This window comes from Erythranthe guttata, chromosome 4 (assembly GCF_056151865.1).
Source record: "Erythranthe guttata isolate IM_541 chromosome 4, IM_541, whole genome shotgun sequence".
Lineage (NCBI taxonomy): Eukaryota > Viridiplantae > Streptophyta > Magnoliopsida > Lamiales > Phrymaceae > Erythranthe > Erythranthe guttata.
Window position 1 is genome coordinate 4,273,162 of NC_142536.1, and position 19,828 is coordinate 4,292,989.

General features: G+C 36.5%; 5 protein-coding genes and 1 non-coding gene across 8 annotated transcripts; 4 read left to right on the forward strand and 2 right to left on the reverse strand.

The window, feature by feature from the left end:
* Positions 1-24: 24 nt before the first annotated feature.
* On the reverse strand, positions 25-1,710 carry LOC105957842 (ATP synthase small subunit 6, mitochondrial). Of its 2 annotated transcripts, XM_012981831.2 has the most exons (3): positions 1,466-1,710; positions 1,310-1,355; positions 25-316 (listed from the first exon to the last, which is right to left on the reverse strand). In XM_012981831.2, exons 1-3 carry the CDS (start codon positions 1,584-1,586, stop codon positions 313-315), a joined length of 171 nt encoding a protein of 56 aa, XP_012837285.1. In that variant the 5' UTR covers positions 1,587-1,710; the 3' UTR covers positions 25-312. The 2 variants fall into 2 exon arrangements, with proteins under 2 accessions (XP_012837285.1, XP_088672667.1); XM_088816541.1 differs by lacking the exon at positions 25-316 and having other exon boundaries at positions 1,306-1,355; positions 1,466-1,676.
* Positions 1,711-3,800: 2,090 nt separating this feature from the next.
* On the forward strand, positions 3,801-5,220 carry LOC105955990 (mitogen-activated protein kinase kinase kinase 18). Its single transcript, XM_012979804.2, has one exon. It carries the CDS (start codon positions 3,880-3,882, stop codon positions 5,218-5,220), a length of 1,341 nt encoding a protein of 446 aa, XP_012835258.2. The 5' UTR covers positions 3,801-3,879.
* A 601-nt stretch (positions 5,221-5,821) lies between these two features.
* Positions 5,822-6,872, forward strand: LOC105957196 (uncharacterized). Its single transcript, XR_016030748.1, has 2 exons — positions 5,822-6,179; positions 6,525-6,872. It is a non-coding gene; the product is annotated as an uncharacterized LOC105957196 (transcript).
* An 827-nt stretch (positions 6,873-7,699) lies between these two features.
* Positions 7,700-10,071, forward strand: LOC105957746 (ras-related protein Rab2BV). The gene is made up of 3 exons (XM_012981741.2): positions 7,700-8,174; positions 8,355-8,584; positions 9,221-10,071. Exons 2-3 carry the CDS (start codon positions 8,420-8,422, stop codon positions 9,704-9,706), a joined length of 651 nt encoding a protein of 216 aa, XP_012837195.1. The 5' UTR covers positions 7,700-8,174; positions 8,355-8,419; the 3' UTR covers positions 9,707-10,071.
* A 177-nt stretch (positions 10,072-10,248) lies between these two features.
* On the reverse strand, positions 10,249-12,943 carry MTPB1 (metal tolerance protein B1). Its single transcript, XM_012981629.2, has 3 exons — positions 12,478-12,943; positions 12,263-12,363; positions 10,249-11,553 (listed from the first exon to the last, which is right to left on the reverse strand). The coding sequence occupies exon 3, from the start codon at positions 11,551-11,553 to the stop codon at positions 10,327-10,329; it is 1,227 nt and encodes a 408-aa protein (XP_012837083.2). The 5' UTR covers positions 12,263-12,363; positions 12,478-12,943; the 3' UTR covers positions 10,249-10,326.
* A 1,334-nt stretch (positions 12,944-14,277) lies between these two features.
* On the forward strand, positions 14,278-19,250 carry LOC105957481 (serine/threonine-protein phosphatase PP1 isozyme 2). 2 transcript variants are annotated; one of them, XM_012981440.2, is made up of 4 exons: positions 14,278-15,335; positions 17,411-17,970; positions 18,051-18,266; positions 18,871-19,250. In XM_012981440.2, the coding sequence occupies exons 1-3, from the start codon at positions 15,137-15,139 to the stop codon at positions 18,219-18,221; spliced, it is 930 nt and encodes a 309-aa protein (XP_012836894.1). In that variant the 5' UTR covers positions 14,278-15,136; the 3' UTR covers positions 18,222-18,266; positions 18,871-19,250. The 2 variants fall into 2 exon arrangements, with proteins under 2 accessions (XP_012836894.1, XP_012836970.1); XM_012981516.2 differs by having other exon boundaries at positions 14,396-15,335; positions 18,894-19,250.
* The last annotated feature ends 578 nt before the right edge of the window (positions 19,251-19,828 follow it).

The following is a 19,828-nucleotide window of genomic DNA, read 5'->3' on the forward strand; positions in this document are numbered from 1 at the left end:
ATTATTTCGTGATTTGGCTGTGTCTTAGGGGTCACAAAAAAATATTATTGCATATGAGGACAACTGATTCTAATACTTCAGAATTCAGAGTGTCTCTAAATCATTGTAAATTCATGGCATTCTTGTTGCCACTCGAATCCCATATCAACGACTACATCGAATAGATGCAAACACTTAATTAAAAAAATAAGGTAGAAAATTGTGAATTTATTACATCAATGGTTCACATTAGTCATTGATCTATCCAGAAAACCATAAATAAAATGCCTCCACCGCGACAACTTCATTCACCGAGAAGATTAGGTTACTAGTTTATCTGCAAAGCAAAATGAGTGTCAGGACAGAGTTTACCGGAATCAATTGAAATACAAGAGCAAAATTTGCCTGAACCTATCCCCTACAGACAAATAGTTTACATTACAAGATACTTGATATAACATCCCGAAGAACAAGATACCAAAATATGCATAAGATCTCATTAAAATCACAATGATAGAAAAGAGCAGCGCACACATTCAAGCTTTTAAAATCCATAAAGACCACAAGATGAAAGTATTGACGCTCCGGAGTAAGGTCTCAATTAACAAAACGATTAAATCATTTCACCAACATAAGAAGTTCTTATATATAAGTATTAGAAAAATATTACTAGATGTCATTGACATTGATCGTAACTTCACACGGTAAACTGTAAGAACATACAATAATAACTTCTTCCCACTGTTTAATCGAGTTTGAGTAAAACACATATCGGTGGGCAGCCTGCCCAGCCATGAAGTCCATCCAATATAACTTCTACCAAAAGGAAACTTACTATTGTTAAAGGGCAAACACGTAAATGGTTAAACTGCCTAAGCTCAGAGTGCAGAAGTCTAAATAAATTTTGGTCAACGTCAACAGAACAGACATTAGAAGCAAGCACGAAAGAAAACTACAGCAAATCAGATGAACGATTATTGAAATTCCCGTAATTGCCATACTACTCGATTTAAATCCTAGATAGAAATAATCTCTTGGCACTCGATATGTGAACTCAGCAAAGCAGCATGGTAATATCCACAATATAACCCCAAATAATATCGAGAAACAAATAAATCGAGATTTTTTTTAAGGAAAATCACAATGTGTCAAACCACAAATAATATATACGTATGTATACATATACGGATAAAAATCTACATTTCAACACTAATAATATAATCAGCATAGTCAACATTAATAAACAAAAACAACAAAGAACACCGATCCACGAATCCAATCAAAACGTTTCTAGGGTTCGCAATCAGATGAGAAACATCAGAAAACTTACTTCCCTTGGTGCCTCTGCACAAATCGAGAGTTCTTCGCGTCCTCCTCTGCAAAAAAAGTACCAAAATAAAAAAATAAACAAAAATTAGGGCAACAATATATACACAGAGAAACGGGAAAATGGAACGGAGGATCGAAGAGTAAAAAAAATACGAACCGGTGAGGCCGAGGGAGAGCTTAGTGATAATGGCTCCAGTGACGGCGAATCCAACAAGGAACGGCCAGTTGCGGTTCCACTCTCTCCTGAAAAACACCGGCCATGGATCGAATTTTCTCATTCTCGCTCTTGATTCTTCTGTTCGACGAAAATGCAAATCTATTTACCGATTCAAATGAAGATGGAAGTGGCCAACAATCGCCTGTTATTCACCCAAATGTAATCTCAAATCCACTGCCGGCCCAATCCTATATGGGCCTTGGCAAGCCCTTATTTTATTTTTTAATATTAAAAAAAATGGATATTTTTTGATTTAGTTTTGAAGTAGAAATAATTAAAAGTAGTAATTGTTATATGATATTTTCTGTAAATTTTTGGGACTCTATGTATTTTTGTTGTTTATTTATATTTAAGTATAAAATTGTATTTCATTATTGGGGTCCTAGTATATATACAAGGACCATCGTCGAACCCGTTGATGTAGTTCATGACTTCTTGTACGATTATTACTTCAATATACAAAATAGTTTTGAAGGACTTTAAGTTATTGTATAAGGATGACCATATATAGAATTTCGTTAGAGAGAAAATAAAATTGTAAGTTATACCGTACATAAGGAGCATTAATTCGGAGACAACTTTGTTGTCTCCGACCGTTGCTTTTGTGGCTATATATACAAACACTACGAGAAAGAGATGTATATAACATTGTTTACACGCTCTCTTTTCTCTGCTTTCTTCTCCGACCTTGGGTGATTGGTGCTGGACGAGTGAAAACACTTGTGAGATCGAGAGTTTGAGTGTCAAACATTTCGTGTAAAGAGAAATTGAGTTTTGGTCACTCAGCTGGGTCTGTCGTGTAGAGCTAGGGTTTCTTCTGTCCAAGATTTATGCTGGACACCTATTGGGGCTATCGTCACCGATTTATGTTGGACACCTATTGAAGCTATCGACACCGTGGGTTACATGACGTGGACTTGGACAAAAACGGCTCCATGTGTTAGAATCAAACCGATGATGTCAACATCTATTTCAATTTTTTTTTCTTTTTCTATAATAATGAGTTATGTCATGTTTATTGACTTGTATAAATCAAACGAATACCCGACACATCACACCTCAAAACTAGTTATTTAAAAGAGGAGGAAGGTTGTGGCTAGGAATAAAGAGAGTGTGCGGCATACAGTCGGCGGTCGATTTTGGAATGCTTGGACAGAGAAAGGCCTTATCCAAACATTTAAGTGAATTTGGCCATTTAAGGCAGGCCAGAAAATCGCCACAACTCTCTCCAACAACAAATGCAATAGGGAACGTGCCACAATGTCATAATCCTGTAAAAGATACGAATCCATATCTATCCAAATAAATTCTAGCCAACATATTGGATAGAGGCTTTAATAGATTTTGTATTTTAGTCTATGTTTTTTTTAATGGAAAAAAATTATTTAGTTCCTGATTCAAAATATTGACTTCAATGAGGGATGTCGGAAGAATTCTATGCCACACCCGATTATTAACACCGGGTAATTGTTAACCGTAGATCTACACATACTTACACACACATTCATATGTATGTGTGGTTATTTAACCTCATCTACGATTAACAAATACCCGGTGTAGCATATAACTTTCCCGTGAATGTCACTCGAGAAACATCCGAAAATTGAGTCAATTATTGGATGCTGATCTTTCACCGATCCAACTCTTGATATAAAAAAAATTGGGATACAAATATTAGACAATATATTACGTTACCATCAAATTTAGGGGTATGAACGAGCCGAGCTCGCCTGTTTTGGCAAGCTCGAGCTCGAGTTAATTTTGTCGAACTCAAGCTCGAAAAACTCGAGTTAGAGTTTTTCTCGAGTCGGCTCTAACTCGTTTACCACCCCTACCATCAATAATATAATCTTACTTGGTTTAAATGAAATTCTAGAGAGAGACTTAGAGAGAGATGGGCAGAGTGAGAAATGAATTTAATAGTGGCGGATACCCTGAATCAATCATCATCAAATCAAAACCCATACATGCAGTCACTCTGATTTGGAACATATATATACTAAAATCAAACTTGAATTCCACAAACACAATCACATGCCAATTTCCCAACCCATTAAAATATTCATACAACTCAGAAACAGAGACCAAAACGAACAAGTAGTTCAACATCATCATCGATCTCATAATTAAATTAACCCATTCACCACCGATAAATCATCCGTGGATAAGCATTACCCTCCGCCCAAACATTATCACTTCTCACTTTGCTTCAACTTGTCATACACGCATATATATATATATATATATATATATATATATATATATATATATATATATATATATATAGAGATATATATACAATACTGCTAATACATACTAGAAAGCAAAGGAGGAAAAGTATATATGATATATCTATGGAAAAAGTGATCAGTGAAAAAAATTGGGTAAGAGGCTCTTGCATAGGCAGAGGAGCCTATGGAACAGTCTACCTGGGAATCGACGTCTCAAGCGGCGCCATTTTCGCCGTCAAGTCTGTGGACTTAGCTTCCTCCTCTGGCGGCGGCTCTCCGGCGGCGGAGGCCGCCTTAGAGGACGAAATTAGAATTCTTAAATCTCTCTCCTCGCCTTTCATTGTCAAGTACCTTGGAGACGATACGTCGTCGTACAGGAGGAACTTGCACATGGAGTACATGCCAGCTGGCACCGCCGCTGACGTGGCAGCAGCAGCAAAATCCACCACCGGATTCTTCGACGAGGCGGCCGTTGCCAGCTACACGTGGTGCTTAGTCTCCGCCCTAAGCTACCTTCACTCCAGAGGCATTGTGCATTGCGACGTCAAGGGCAAAAACGTCCTCTTAGGACATTCCCCAGGCTCCGCCAAGCTCGCCGATTTCGGATCGGCGGTGGAGATCTCGTCGACGGCGGCGGCGGCCGCCATCTCGACACGCGGCAGCCCGCTGTGGATGGCGCCGGAGGTGATACGCGGCGAGCGTCAGGGGCCGGAGTCCGACGTGTGGTCGCTGGGGTGCACCGTGATCGAGATGGTGACGGGAAAACCGGCGTGGGGAGCCGGCGGTGCTCACTCGGTTTGCAGAATCGGCTACTCGGACGAGTTGCCTCGGTTTCCGGCGGAGCTCTCGCGCTTAGGGCATGACTTTTTGGACAAGTGTTTGAGGCGGGATTACACGGAAAGGTGGAGCTGCGATCAGCTGCTGCACCACCCATTCGTTACGGTGAACACGCAGAAATACTCAATCGATTACTCATCGCCGCGTTGCGTGCTGGAGGACTGGTTCGGTTCAGATTTCCAGGATGAAGAAGAAGAAGAGGTTCAGAATTTGGGGGCGAGTGAGAGATTGAGGGAATTAGTTTCGGAATCAGGGGCAAATTGGGAATATTCTGACGGTTGGATAACGGTGAGGTGTCAGTCGGAAGACGGAGAAGGGACTTTTTCGGAATATTCCGCTCCAATTAGGCGGACAAATTCAAATTCAAGTTTTGTTCTGTTATTTGAAGAGCAAATTTACAGCCATCCAAACGACGTCGTATTAGCCCATCAATGTTACGAGCCTCAATGTTTTAATTGTGATAGGAAAGTTGTTAGTGTAGCTCTTCCATCTCCACAAATAAAAAGAATTTACAAGTGTAGCAATTTCATATTTTTATGTGATTTGTACACGTGTCCTTGTTTTATAAGTTCCATATTCAGTCAATTTGGCCTTTTAGGAAAAAAATATGACATTCACTGGTATTAAAAAAATACAAACACAACGACGTCGTCTTGTACAACGGGGTGGGTCGGTTTCATGGGTTTTTAAAAAAATTGAATCTGCACTAAACCCGAAATCGTTTCATTCGGTGCTAACGAGACAACTTTTATCGAGTTTGATGAGTTGATGGGTCCGACTTGATAAGCCATACAATATAATATGAAATTAGATGATTAATTTTGGTTTTACCTAGAATATTCGGGTACAAGAAACAAGTCCCTCACGCAAGGTTTTTAATCGGTAAAGCATAAGCAACTTCATAACAAAGGAAAAAAAAAGAAAAGAAAAAAAGAATTCAATAATGTCCAATATAGCCATTACAGTTTTTACAAATATTTAATCTGAAAATTCGAAATATTGCATTTTTTTAAGTTTTTTTTATGGAGATTGAGTGAATTATTTACCTCTCTTAAATAAAAAAAAATAAAAAAAAAAAAGAAAAAAAAAAGAAGGTGATTTATTTACTTTTTTTTTCTCGAGAATATGCTACATTAAATAAAAGGCCACCTACTTTTAGTATTTTCCACATTAGCCTCCTCCTTTTCCATTCTTGTCTTAAAAGGGACGGAAGTGTTTTTTTATTAATACTGAAAAAAGAACGTAAAATAAAATAAAATAAAGTATTGAATTATGAGCCAAAATAATGTTGCCCGAAATAGATTAAGCAGTACCACCGTACACATAATGGCCTTAGACGGAACCCTAAACGTGAACTCGCTGTTCATGTTTGCCGCCTTTCTCGGCATCGCCTTGAATCCGGCGGATCCAAACAGCAGCCTCGTCAGCTCCGCCGCATGCGCAGCCAGCTCCGCCGTGGCCAAGCATTTTGTCGAGTTTCACGTCTACTCGTTCACTTCCTTCTTGTTCTCCAGTCTCATTGCTTCGTGTCTTAAACTCGCAATCACCACCGATGCCAAAACGGGACGAGTCCATCGCAATAACAAGTACTCCCTCCTTCCCTTAATATTCGACGATTTAGGATTTTTCACACAAATTAAGAATCTTATTAATTGGATAGAAATATCCCAGATTGCCCTTTTCTCTCTCCAAATAAATATTCATTAATTCCATATGTACATAGAATCTCAAGAATTAGAGCAATTAATAGTATGGGCAAAATTGGAAAGGAAAATATAATTTTGCTATGGAATTTAAAAACTTCAAATAAATTGGAATTTTTTTTTTCATGGCTAAGGAGGGATTATTAATTACATCAATCTTATAATTATTTTATTTTATTTATAATTCATACGTTAACAAAATTTCCAACATTTTTAATTAACTAGTAGTGGTGGTGGTGAAACGCAAAGTAGTACTGGTGGGAATGTTAATTTGCGGTTGCTGCAAGGCGGGATTTTGGCTTCGGCCGGTGGTTCGATCTCCGGGTGTGCGTTTTTAACGGCGGCGCTGGTGGACTTGGTGGAGATAAAGCTGGGCACTTTGGGTTGTTGGGGGTGGTACACGGCGGCGGCTATTATTCCGATGCTGATTTTAGTGCCGTCTGCCCTTGTTATATACATGGGCCTCCTGTTTTATGCCTTTAATAGGTAGTCTACTGATTTAATATATAAATAAATAAATAATGAAATAATCTTATCTTGGTTTTGCTACTTTGAAATTCAAGCCCGGCCCAATAAGCAAGGCTTGCTTTAGTCTCTCGGCTTCAAAAAAGCCCAATGTTACTCGTACATTATAGTAACGCCTCGTTAAAAGAATGATTTCTTCCGGTTCCGATTCGATCAAAACGTACTAAATTATTACTTCAACGATTTATTTTTCCACTAAATTAATAGACTTTTGTTAGTCCCGACTGTGCTAATTTATAGAGGTTTAACTGAATCTTCATTTTTTTCGGTATTTTGTATTTTAAATAGTTACTCTATATTTAAGAGAATTACATGAGTAAAAATATAATTCCAATTAAGTCAACTGTTGAATATGTCGGGAAGTTCTACTGCGACAAATGTACGAGTCGTCTGAGTCTAACCCTACAATTAAACCTCTATAAACTAATACAGTCATAACTAGTAAAAATCTATTAACTCACCGAAATATTATCGAACTAATAACTTAATACATTTTCACCGAGTCATGACAAAGAAAAACTATTATTTAAACGAGTTTATTAAATTATCAAGGTTATATTCTAATTAGCTAAAACAGCCCTATAATAACAAAAAAATAACAATAAAGGAAATCATATTGGTATAACCTCCTAATCATGTATTATGGTCCACTTATAAATATCATTATATAAAAGATGATGTAAAATGTAATATGTGTTAAATCATTGATTATGATACACAACTCATTAGACTTTTCCCCACCAATCATCTTGAAGAGAATGAAGAGTACCTAACTCTAATAATTGGAATCAAATGTTCTTTGCTTAGTCTTTTTAATTTATATTTTATTTTTTAATATTATCATATAATATTACATAATTAAAACAAAATAAAAAGGTGTAAGGCATATAAATGGGAGGTCACTAACATTCCAATATCTCTCTCTCTCTCTCTCTCTACACCGCCACCCTGGCTGGCTGGCACTGTGCTGCCAATTTTTGCACCACTGTCTCTCTGTTTCCCGTCAACGCCCCATTATTTAAACCGAGAATCTCCGCATTGCTCACAGGAATTGTTTCTCTCTCTCTCTCTCTCTCTCTCTCTCTCTCTCTTCCTTCCTTTTGAAAAGCGCGCATATAAAATATTGGGATAAAACGACACCGGTTAATTAGTCGTCCATTTCCACACGCATTTACACGTTTGGCCGTTTCAAACAAATACATATTCTTCTCTCTCAAAACCATAACATTTTTTCCATTCGTTTCTTCCGTGTTTCTCCATCGTCGCTCATTTTGATTGGCCGTATTTTTTATTTTTTTTTGAATTAATTAATTTGTGCGCACTCGATTTCCCGCTCGAGATCTCTCCTTTACGGTAAGCCATGGATTAAATAATTTTTTTTTCCGGTTTTAATTTGATTTATTCATGATTTTTATATGTCGTTTGGGGATGTATTTGCGATCGGAATGGCTAGATCTGATGATTATCGACCTAGGTTTATTTCTGCCTTTAATTTTTAATTTTTTATTTGTGGTTTTTTTGATGTGTGTGTAGTTATGTGAGGGAGTAGAAAAGGGGAGAAAAGAAAAAACGAAGTAAACGAAGCGGAATAGAAGGTCATGGCGGGTAGAGTGGATCACGAGTACGATTACCTGTTCAAGATCGTGTTGATCGGTGACTCAGGAGTTGGAAAATCCAACATTCTCTCCCGTTTCACCAGAAACGAGTTCTGTTTGGAGTCCAAATCGACGATCGGAGTCGAGTTTGCCACCAAAACGCTTCAGGTGAATCATAGATTGTGTGTTTGTGTTTATTTTCCTGTCTAATTTGTCGATTGCTTGCTCTCTTATAGATTAGCGATTTTATTATAGGCTTGATATTATGTGTTTATTATAGAAAATTATTGTTGCATGTGACGAAAGGATCGAGTAAGGAAGCTGCGGTGTACTACCTCTTCTATGGACTAGCCAATTTTATGATTTATTTAAGTTGATGAAGATTGTGTTTGTCGTTTATGTGGCTTGAATCTGGAGCAATGAGTTGAGCTTTTCGCTAATTTTATCCACGTTATCGAAATGTTGCTTACAAAATAACCACTATGCAGTAGCAAATGCTTGGTTGAAGTTGTAATTTTCTTCTAGGTTGCTTGTCATATTTCGATATATTCATTTTTTTATGGCTGATAGCTAGCTTCCGGATAAAATGTGCATTTTTCAAGGATTCAGTTATCCAACCTAGAGTTTTGACGGTATTAAAGATGCTTAAACACGATTCCGACTTTAAATTCTTGTTTCTCAATCTCCATAAATTGCAATTATAGTGTTACAATTGCATCGGTGTTCAATGTTCTGTTATAAGTCTAAAAACTTACAAAATATCACCTGAGAAAGCTAATGCATCTGTGAACTGTTGTACCACAGATAGAAGGAAAAACGGTGAAAGCCCAGATTTGGGACACTGCTGGGCAAGAAAGGTACAGAGCAATCACGAGCGCCTATTACAGAGGTGCTGTCGGTGCTCTCCTTGTTTACGACATAACCAAAAAGCAGACATTCGACAATGTCAATAGATGGCTCCGTGAGCTGAGAGAGCACGCGGATTCCAACATTGTTATTATGATGACTGGAAACAAATCCGATCTCAACCATCTCAGAGCAGTTGCGGACCAAGACGGTCAAAATCTGGCAGAGAAAGAAGGGCTCTCTTTCCTCGAGACATCAGCACTCGAGGCGCTGAATGTCGAAAGGGCATTTCAGACAATTTTGACGGAAATATACCACATTGTTAGCAAGAAGGCATTGGCCGCACAAGAAGCTGCTTCCGCAGCGGCACTTCCTGGTCAGGGTACAACAATTAATGTTAACGATCCATCGGGAAATGACAAGAGAGGCTGCTGTTCTACTTGAAAAAGAAAAAAAAAAAAACTTAAAAGGGATTGTGTCGATTGGTGCTGCAAACAAAAAAACCAACTTCTCGTTCTGTTTTTCACTCGTTTTATATATTTCCTTTTTTTTTTGTAGAATACTTTCTTTACTTTCGTGTGGTGACTAAAAAAGCGCTGGAGAAGTTCGATAAACGGTTTTAGTTTTTAGGGTCCACGTTCTCTGCTAGAATGAGTTTTACTCCTAATTTTGTCGGGTTTATTTTTCTGTAAATGACACTGATATTGGTGATGTTTAAAGGTTACTTGGTTCTATCTTTATTTCGGATTATGTCTTGTGGTTTTACCCTTTCTTTTAATAAAGAAGCTTGTAATGTTTTTCGACTGTCATTCTCATTTTTCGTTTTTTCATTCATTTTTCTAAACGGCTAATATACACTCTTTACTATATACACAGAAAATAGTATATATTATACATATATACCATGTTCATATTTAAGGCTATTTTACCCTTACAAAATATGATCTAGTATGAGATTATATTATTTTATAACCAGTAAAATCATATTTGTTTTCCATGTGATGAAAAAAATTGCTACCTTCAAACACACCATCTGGTTTCAATTTCAATGAGAAGAACAAATATCACAATTCTTGTTCAATCTGTACCGTTACATGATGAATACCGAAACCTCGCTCGCAGTAATCCCTAATCTCATGCAAGATTTCACTCGAACAAACTCCAGGACCAATCACAATATGACAAGCCAGCACATGTTTCCCTAGTGTAATAGCCCAAACATGAAGATCGTGAACACCACCAACTCCCGGTATCAGTCTCAGACCATTTTCGAGACGGGCAACATCAATCTCGTGTGGGGCCCGCTCCATCAACACGTAAAACACACTCTTCAGCATCGGCAAAGTAGCACACAAAGCAAACACGGAAAAAACCAGCGTGCAGACCAAATCAACCACCAACCAGTTCGGCCTCAGCCAAATAACCAATCCAGCAATCATTACACCGACCGATTGTATAAGATCTGTAATAAGATGCAAGTAAGCCCCTTGAATGTTTATGTTTGCATGCTGAGCTGGCATTATGTTTGCATGCTGAGCTGGCACTATGTTTGCATGCTGAGCTGGCACAAGCTTCGTGGTTTCTTCCACTTCATGGTCATGCTCACATGCATGGTGAGCATGGCCATGGTGATTATGGTTATGGTTATGGTTATGGTTATGGTTATGGTTATGGTTATGGTTATGGTTATGGTTATGGTCATGGTTATGGTTATGGTTATGGTCATGGTCATGGCCGAGCCATAAAACGAGGATAAGATTAACCAAGAAACCGAACGCGGAGACTGCAAACATGAGTTTACCGTTTATTTCGGTTTGTTGGGAAATAATCCTCTGTACTGCTTCGTAGATTAAAGTGGCGGATATAAGCCATATTAGCTGTACAGATAAGAGGGCTCCGATTACTTCGAGGCGGTTGAAACCGAAAGATTGTTGAGGAGTCGGGTCCCACCCGGAAACCCATACGGTGAAGAGAGAGATTGAGAATCCGGCAATGTCGGAGAGCAAGTGAGCTGCGTCTGTGAGGATTGCTAAGCTGTTGGATTTAAGACCACCGATAATCTCGATCGCCATTAGTACAGTGTAGAAGATTATGAGCCCGCTTAGTTTGAGAGATGTTTTGGAGCGCTGCGCTGCGTCTGACTTGTGGTGTTCTTGATTCGAGAATGGACAGGTGGCGCTGCAAGAGAACTGGGATTTTTTTTCAGGAATGATGATGTCATTCGTTTCTTCTTCGAGGGTTCTTGGTGACTCTATCTTTACTTGCTGCAGTTCGACGTTTTCCTGTTCCATCTGCAAGAATTGTTCCGATAAGTTGTCTTATAACACCAAAGGCTCTGTTTGGTTAAGAGGTAAAATATTCTGCGACTAAAACAAGAAAAATACACATTTTCCTCGAGAAAAAAAAGTAAATGTGAAACGCCGGCAGGTTTTCTATCTTCTTCGATTTTAATTCCTCTCCGTTCTAGAAAACACCAAATTAGGGGAGTAGTTGACCTCCATTGCAGAACCTTAACAAACACGTCTGCCTGTTTAAAGTAAATGATTTTCCACAAAATCGACTTCATCACCATTTCCCGTAGGAACCAAACATGCTAGAAAAATTTAAATTCTTTGTTTTTATTTACTTTCGAATTTTCATTTCCATCATTTCAAAACTCACGAACCAAACAGCGCCTAAACATCAGTTTCACAGCATAAACTCGGAATCGACATCCGTACTTTTTCAGCCCGAGTAATCAGATTTTCTCACCCAAACGAAAATCAAGAACAATCATCCAGATTATATTTACATCATTCAACCATCTGCTAAACAAGTGGAGTTAAAACGGAGATCTTCGTAACTAATCAGAAACACAGATTGCATATTTTCCGGATATTTCTAAAACAATTAGCTGCAATAATTCTATTATTTCAGGGCAAAAAAAAAAAAGGGAAATCACAGATTACAAGTTTCTAACAAGAGTTCTATATCAATCAGCTGTAACAATTCCTTACTTACCTCAATTCCAAACCCTCAATTGAGGAATGAACTGCTGAGAATTGAGATGCAACCAGAACTTGAATTATCACAATTCTTCAATTGCAGCCATACTTGAAAACCTTCAAAAAACAAATACAAACGTTAATCAATAAACAAATACACAACTGCTGCGGATCGTGCGAAAACCTAAAAAAAACAAAAAAAAAACAAAAAAAAAAAAACAGAGGTTTTACATCAAACGAAACGGTTCAGAGAATAATAGATTCCATTCCAGCTTTTCTCTCTGGTTTGGAATTATATGAATGGCGGGCGATCCGAATCCAAAACGGCAATACCCATTGAAATAGTTGCGGAAAAATCATTTGATTTATGCAATTTGATGCTCTCAAATTTAATTACGTGAATCGGTTTAGATTTATGGAATCTGATGCTCTCAATATAATTGGAAATTGGAAATAAATAGCGAGTGCACGGATATCCCGAATTATTAAAACTTAAAAAAGTCAAATGAATTAGAGGCAACTAACTAAATTAATATAGGTAGGTAGTGGCTTTTGAATTTTGCCGTAAAATAAATGATTTTTTTAATTTTCCATTTCTCTACCTAGTAATTTTCTATGAATATTCAACTCTCATTAAGAAAGTCGGTTTGGGACCGGATTGGTGATTTTTGTAAGAAGTAGGGGGTGTAAATTGGAATGAGATTTTTAAATTTTGTCGATTTCGATCTGGAATTTTTCGAATTTGGAACCGTTTTCTTTCACTCCGAGTTTTTTTTTTAACGGATGTAGAATTATATATACAATTATTAGAAGTTCTGATTTTCGATCATAAACTTTTCGATCATTTTTCTAAATATACAATATTGTAATATTTTGTAATTCAATAATATAATTTATGATATTGTTTATATAGAAATTATAAATATCTAAGGATCATAAACTCTCTGTTGCACTTTTATTTTTTAAGAAACTTTATTTTACAATTTGTTGTTCCCATATGTGATTTGGATTTTGTTGAACTCTCTTTAGAATTTTATTGTATTTTGCTAGAAAATTTTGAAGAAAATTTGATTCTTTTAATGAAAATTTCAATTATACCCGAATTTTTAACAAGAAACAATAAATTAATGCAATTTCCAAAATTTTCGAAATTCGGTCGATTCCGAGCCATTCCAAAATCGGAATTCAGGGGCGGTGCCCCATAAAAATATTTTTTAGATGTTTGAACACAAAATAACACATAATATATAAAATTATGGAAATTAACAGAATAATTTAGTGGTTCACTTCCTACATGACCTTTAATTTTTATAGCAAATAGACTTCATAAATGTTCCTAAAAAGAAACTTGACTCATTATTTTAATAAATAACTAATTTAATATATTTTCTAAAAAAAAAACTAATTTAATATATTAAGACAAGTTTTATTAAAAAAAATATAAACTGTGTAAAAAAATATTCGGGGATCCTAAAATTTCGGCGCCTACTTCACCTCCCTTCTGAACCAGTTCCAACAATAATTAGTAATTGGGTAAATTTCACCCGCATCCCTGAGGTATGCTTAAATAACTTTAAGGTCCCTGTGGTATCGATAATTACACTCACCCCCATGAAACGTAGTTATAAACTCTAATGGGAAAATGCAGTAGATACGTTATTACAATAGAGTTCTAACGAACTATTGGTTTCAGAAACTGGTGGAGACAACAAAGAGTTATCGGTGATTTAAGAAATATTGAGGGAGTCATGTCACCCCATGACTCTATGTTATCTCCACCACTAGCTAAAAGTAATAGTCCATTAGAACCCTATCGGAATAATATATTCAATGCATTATCCCGTTAGAGTTTCTAACTACGTTTCAGGGGGGTGAGTGTAATTACTGATACTATAGGGACCTTAAAATTATTTAAGCATACTTCAAGGGTGTGAGTGTAATTTACCCTTAGTAATTAGTTTTAGCATTTTATTTTTCTATTACTACATTTCTGCACATATATAAATGATAACAAATAATGAAAGATATTTTGTTTTAGCTTTTTATTTTCTGTTATTGCATTCCCACACATATATAAAAAAAAAAAATGAAATCGTGAGTGGGAGTGGCATTTGATATTTTCCGATCACATCATATAAATCATATAAATATATGGAGTATGTGCAATAGTGCATTATAGAGTTTAAAGCCAAATAGTCGTCATATTTATTTATTATTTTATTAATTAATTCTTTTTTTACAACATCGTTTTATTATTTATTAATGGAGTTGAATTTTCGTTGAAACCCTAGATTTTGAATTGAAACCAAACAATTATCTCTCTCTCTCTCTATCTCTCCTCCCTTGGGCCGCTGCACAACACAAAGGAAAGGATAGAGAGAGAAACAGAAAAAAGGGGTAGGAAGGGTCCAGTCCAAAAATCTACAATCAATTCGCAGTAGCGTAGAGAGAGAGAGAGAGAGCCACACGAGGCCAGCGGATTTATCGACTCACGCAATAAATTTTTTTTTTTTTTTTTTTTTAATTTTCCACTTCCATTTTTATTATTATTGGGTTGGGTTTCCCATCTAATCTAATCTAAAATAAATCTATGTACTACCCTCTCTTTGCATGACGTATAGTCCTCTCCGCCGCATCGGAGTTTCAGCCGGCCACCGCCTCAGACACTCCTAATCTCGTTTTAATCCGTCACCTATTTGAATTTTTTTTTTTTGCTGTGTTCGTCTATCAATTTGTTGTTTTTTTACCTTGTTTGCGATGAAAATCGATTGAAACCCTCAAAAAGTTTGGATTTTTTTAGTTTTTTTTTGGAAATCTAGGGTTGGATTTTTCTTTTTTTTTTTGGTTCGAGAACTTTCGGTGGAAAGCTAGAAAAAAGAGGGGGGTAGAGATGGCCGCGAATGGGCAGGGGATAGAGCCTGCCGTATTGGATGACATCATCAATCGGCTGTTGGAGTTTCGAAGCGCGAGGACTGTGCGTCAGGTGCAGCTCTCCGAGAATGAGATCCGTGCTCTCTGTACGACGTCGCGTGAAATCTTCCTTTCCCAGCCTAATCTCCTCGAGCTCGAAGCCCCTATTAAGATCTGCGGTATTCTCTCTCTCTCTCTCTCTCTCTCTCTCTCTCTCTCTCTCTCTCTCACAGATGAATTAATGGTTTCCCTTTTTTGCATGTATGCCTAGCTTCTGATTTTTTTTTTCTTCCTAATGACTTTTTATGATTGGCTTTGATATGAAAAGGTTGCTTTTACTTTGGAGTTTTGGTGCAAATAATAATAAGAATGCATATACCTGGGGATTGCCCTGAAGAAATTTGTTTTTCTGAACCCTTATCTATCACCAATATTTGATGCACATGCACATAATATATTGAAATTGTTGTCTCTAATCATGGGTGAAGTTCGATTCTAGGTTAAAATGTGACCTGGAACACTTAAACATTGTTCTTCTTACCAACAATGTTTTATAGATACAAAATAGCTTGACCCCGGATAACAACATCTTGCGCAAGTACCGACGTGTATGATGCTGTTATGAGGTCAGACAATAAGTTTGTCATCTCACTAAAGCTACAAAACGAGCTTTTGGTATTGGCTTCAGTTTGCAAAATGGTGGTTTTTCATTGGGAATTTTCGATATCCTTTTGCTTTTCACTCCATTGAATACATTTCCGAGATATGCTCAAGACCAATGAAGTACACATAATTTTTAATTATCCTTGATCTGCGGCCTTTGATAGTTTATTCTAACTACGCCTTGGGAAAATGAAAATAGTAAAGGAAAACGTATTATGTGGTAGACTTCTTGTCTTTTCTGTCATGCTGTCCTTAAACGAACAGTTACCCATGATAAAGTAGGGTCGTGCTGACGTTTGAATTAGTTACGGCTTATGAGCAGCTGATTGATTTGTATTTTCTTCAGTGGAAAATATCTTCAGCTTGGTTAAAAGGGAATGCAAAATAAAATTTTGAAGTCAAAATTCTAGATTTCTTATTTTGGCGCTTCTTAAATGAGTAGGTCATGAAATCTTCTTTACTTTGTATGAGGGCCGTTTATATATTGATATAACCATCAATAGAAGGATTAAGATGTATAATTAAGTCCTCTAACTGTCCAACAGAGTGAAAATCTGGCTATCGAGTATAGATTTATTTGAAAATGGATTATACAATCTTTACCCTTTACTCTTAGAATCTTTTAGAAAGTTGGGTTTGAAATATAACTTATCCCTTTCATGGGCTAGCAAGTGTGGGTTTTATTAGGTTTCCAGATTGGGTTTTTGCAATTTGATATGAATTTTGGTGAAGAAATTATTTAAAGCCCTTGATGCATTAACTTGAAGTAGGTTGTATTTATTAGCTACAATAGTTTGAAAACACGCCTCATATAAACATAAAAATTTTAGGGAGTTGTGATTTATGTTTCAAAAGATCATTGTGAGATGCGATGCCATTAGTTAAAAATGCAAAATCGAGTCATGGTCTAATATACATACTGGATGAATGGAGAATACAGTTTTCTGAATTGAAATGGTGAGTTTTCTCAATGTAGTAGATTGCCATAAGCAGCTGTTTATTATTATGTGGGCACTGCAGGAAATATGGTGATTATAATCAAACATAAAGAAGTGAGGTGTTCCAGAGTAGTGATTAGAGATAGATATGTTGGTTGGTGAACTAACAACCTCTGTGCCAAAATTTAACTATGTTTTGCTGCCTTCCATGCGTATTTCATTATCTCGCTTTATAAGGGTATATGTGGGGATCTTCAATTTTGTAGAAATTTCATCTTGTATTAATATGTTATTCTCTTATGTGAAGCGATTTTTTTTTGCTGGTTGTTCTAGTTTCTAAAGAAATTCTGGTATAACATCCTATAATCTAAGGGTCTCGTGCCAGTTTATGGATGGGAATCAGTATGGTTAGATCATGTGATTTTTATGCCGACCTTTCTTGCTTCCATCTATTGGACTATCTAGAAATGTATTAAGCATGGTATTCGGTATATTTAAGAAATGAATTTCTTTCTTATCTGTCCAACGCTACTGCTCCTTTGCTTTCACTATGACCTGGAAACTCGTTTCTTACTTTTGTAGGTGTTCCTCTATTTTTTTTTTTAATTTAATCTGAGAAAATTGTGAGTAATTTGTTTTCATCTTGATTCCAGGTGACATCCATGGGCAATATGGGGATCTTTTAAGGCTTTTTGAGTACGGGGGATTTCCTCCAGAGGCCAATTATTTGTTCTTAGGGGACTACGTGGACCGTGGCAAACAGAGTTTAGAAACAATATGTCTTCTTCTTGCCTACAAAATCAAATACCCAGAGAATTTCTTTCTCTTAAGAGGAAATCACGAATGTGCTTCTATTAATAGGATATATGGATTCTATGATGAGTGTAAACGCCGATTCAACGTGAGACTATGGAAAGTTTTCACTGATTGTTTCAACTGCCTTCCTGTGGCAGCTCTTATAGATGATAAGATACTCTGCATGCATGGTGGTCTGTCTCCTGATCTGACGAACTTGGATCAAATAAGAAATTTACCTCGTCCAACTGATATTCCCGACTCTGGTCTGCTTTGTGATTTACTTTGGTCTGATCCTAGTAGAGAACTTAAAGGTTGGGGGATGAATGATAGGGGTGTCTCGTACACATTTGGTCCAGATAAGGTCGCTGAATTTCTCATGCAACATGATATGGACCTTGTTTGTCGTGCTCATCAGGTAACCGTTTTTTTTTTCTTTAAAAAAGAAATCTTATTTTGTAATTCTGCTGCCTATTGATTAGGTCTTTTCTTGATCAGGTTGTTGAAGATGGATATGAATTTTTCGCTGATAGGCAGCTAGTTACCATATTCTCTGCACCCAACTATTGCGGTGAATTTGATAACGCCGGTGCTATGATGAGTGTTGACGAGAGTTTGATGTGCTCATTCCAGATTCTGAAACCAACAGATAAAAAGCGGTTCTTGTGAAACAAGTTCTAATTACTGCATTCTCTTTTCTCTAGGAATATGAAGGTCAGTTTTATTTCTTTCAATTTTGGGTGCAATTTCCTTTTAGAGAGATAGCTGCTCGAGCAGAATCCGACTTTCTCTAAACAAGAGAGATTTTGGCATCAGGCAATTCTTGGAGCTGTTTCTAGTTCTCATCAATATATTGCTTGATATATATTGTCTGCAATTTTTCTGCTTGTAAATTGTTCGATCTACTGTGTGAAAACCTGTGTGGAAATTGTTCGCTTCATTTGTTGCATCAGATTGGAATCCTAGTATGTTGGGGGAACTATTTACAGGAAGTTATCTGAACGTCCACGCAAGCCCTCTTTTGCATAACAGTCACTGTGTTCGTTTAGTAAAAAAAAGAAAATCAAATCTTGTTCACCATTCTTAAGCCAAAATTTGATTCATAACTTTGCTCCTCTTGACCTTGTCTATACCTTCCTTCGTCTCTACACGTTTCTAGTGTTCAATCGATTATGAAGGTTTTTACATTGCATTATTTAATACTATTTTCTGATTCCTGTCGATTTCCCTTCGGAATTGTTCCGGATTTATGTCTTTGAATGCGATATAGATGTGAAAAAAATAAGTTCACACAATATTCTTGATTATTTGTCCACAGGTGTCCTGTCGTTTGGTGCCCAGATATACTACTGGCCTCTTTAACTGGGCAGAATTTGGATACATGAGCATTGGTACTAAGGCAATTCGAATGAGTTAGAATCTTGTTCAAGTATTCGTTTCCTGAGGTGGATTATCCCAAAGACTGATTTGGAGGCAACTGTATCAACTGGAATCAAGTGGTCTATTTTTTTTTCGTTTTTTTTTTAATATTTTTCTCGATGCAATTTATAATTCGACTGGTTTTGTAAAATTGCAGTACAACCGTAGATTTCTTGCGACAGATTTTTCCAGGGTTGCCTCCCTCTTGAACATTGTTCTGATGAATCTTCTATTGTAACTTCAACCTATATACTCTATTTTTATTATGTTGTTGAATTACGTGCTATCGTGCATTCTTAGATGTCGAACGAGGTTTTTTAGGTATCCCATTTTTCTTAGTTTCATCTGTCTTCTGCACCATATGTATTCTGTGGCATTGGTATTTATCTTCTATACCATGAATTATAATTTTATTTTATAATTATGTATTTTATCTTGTATTTTGCATGATTATATCTGCCTTTCTTGAGACTAGATAGTTTATATATGCTCCTTGAAAGCGTTTGGGAAATAGTTTTGAAAAATTTATCAAGCACTATTATATTGTTAAAATTGTTTATGTAGTTTTGGACGGGAGAAGGACTCGTTTGGTTGGGGAGATTATTCATTATTAACTAAATTACTGGTACTGTAAATATTATGTTATTATGGCTTTTCTTACCTTCTATGCATAAATAATTGAATTTTCATTAGATATTTTATATCGGCAACCAAACAAGACTTAAATAGCTTATTTACGTGGTTAAGAGTAGTTTTAAAAGGCTTGAATTTGTGATCCAACAACAATATATTTCAATATTAGTGTACTAATTTAGTAATTTCTATTTCAAAATATCTAATTTTGCATGGCAGAACAA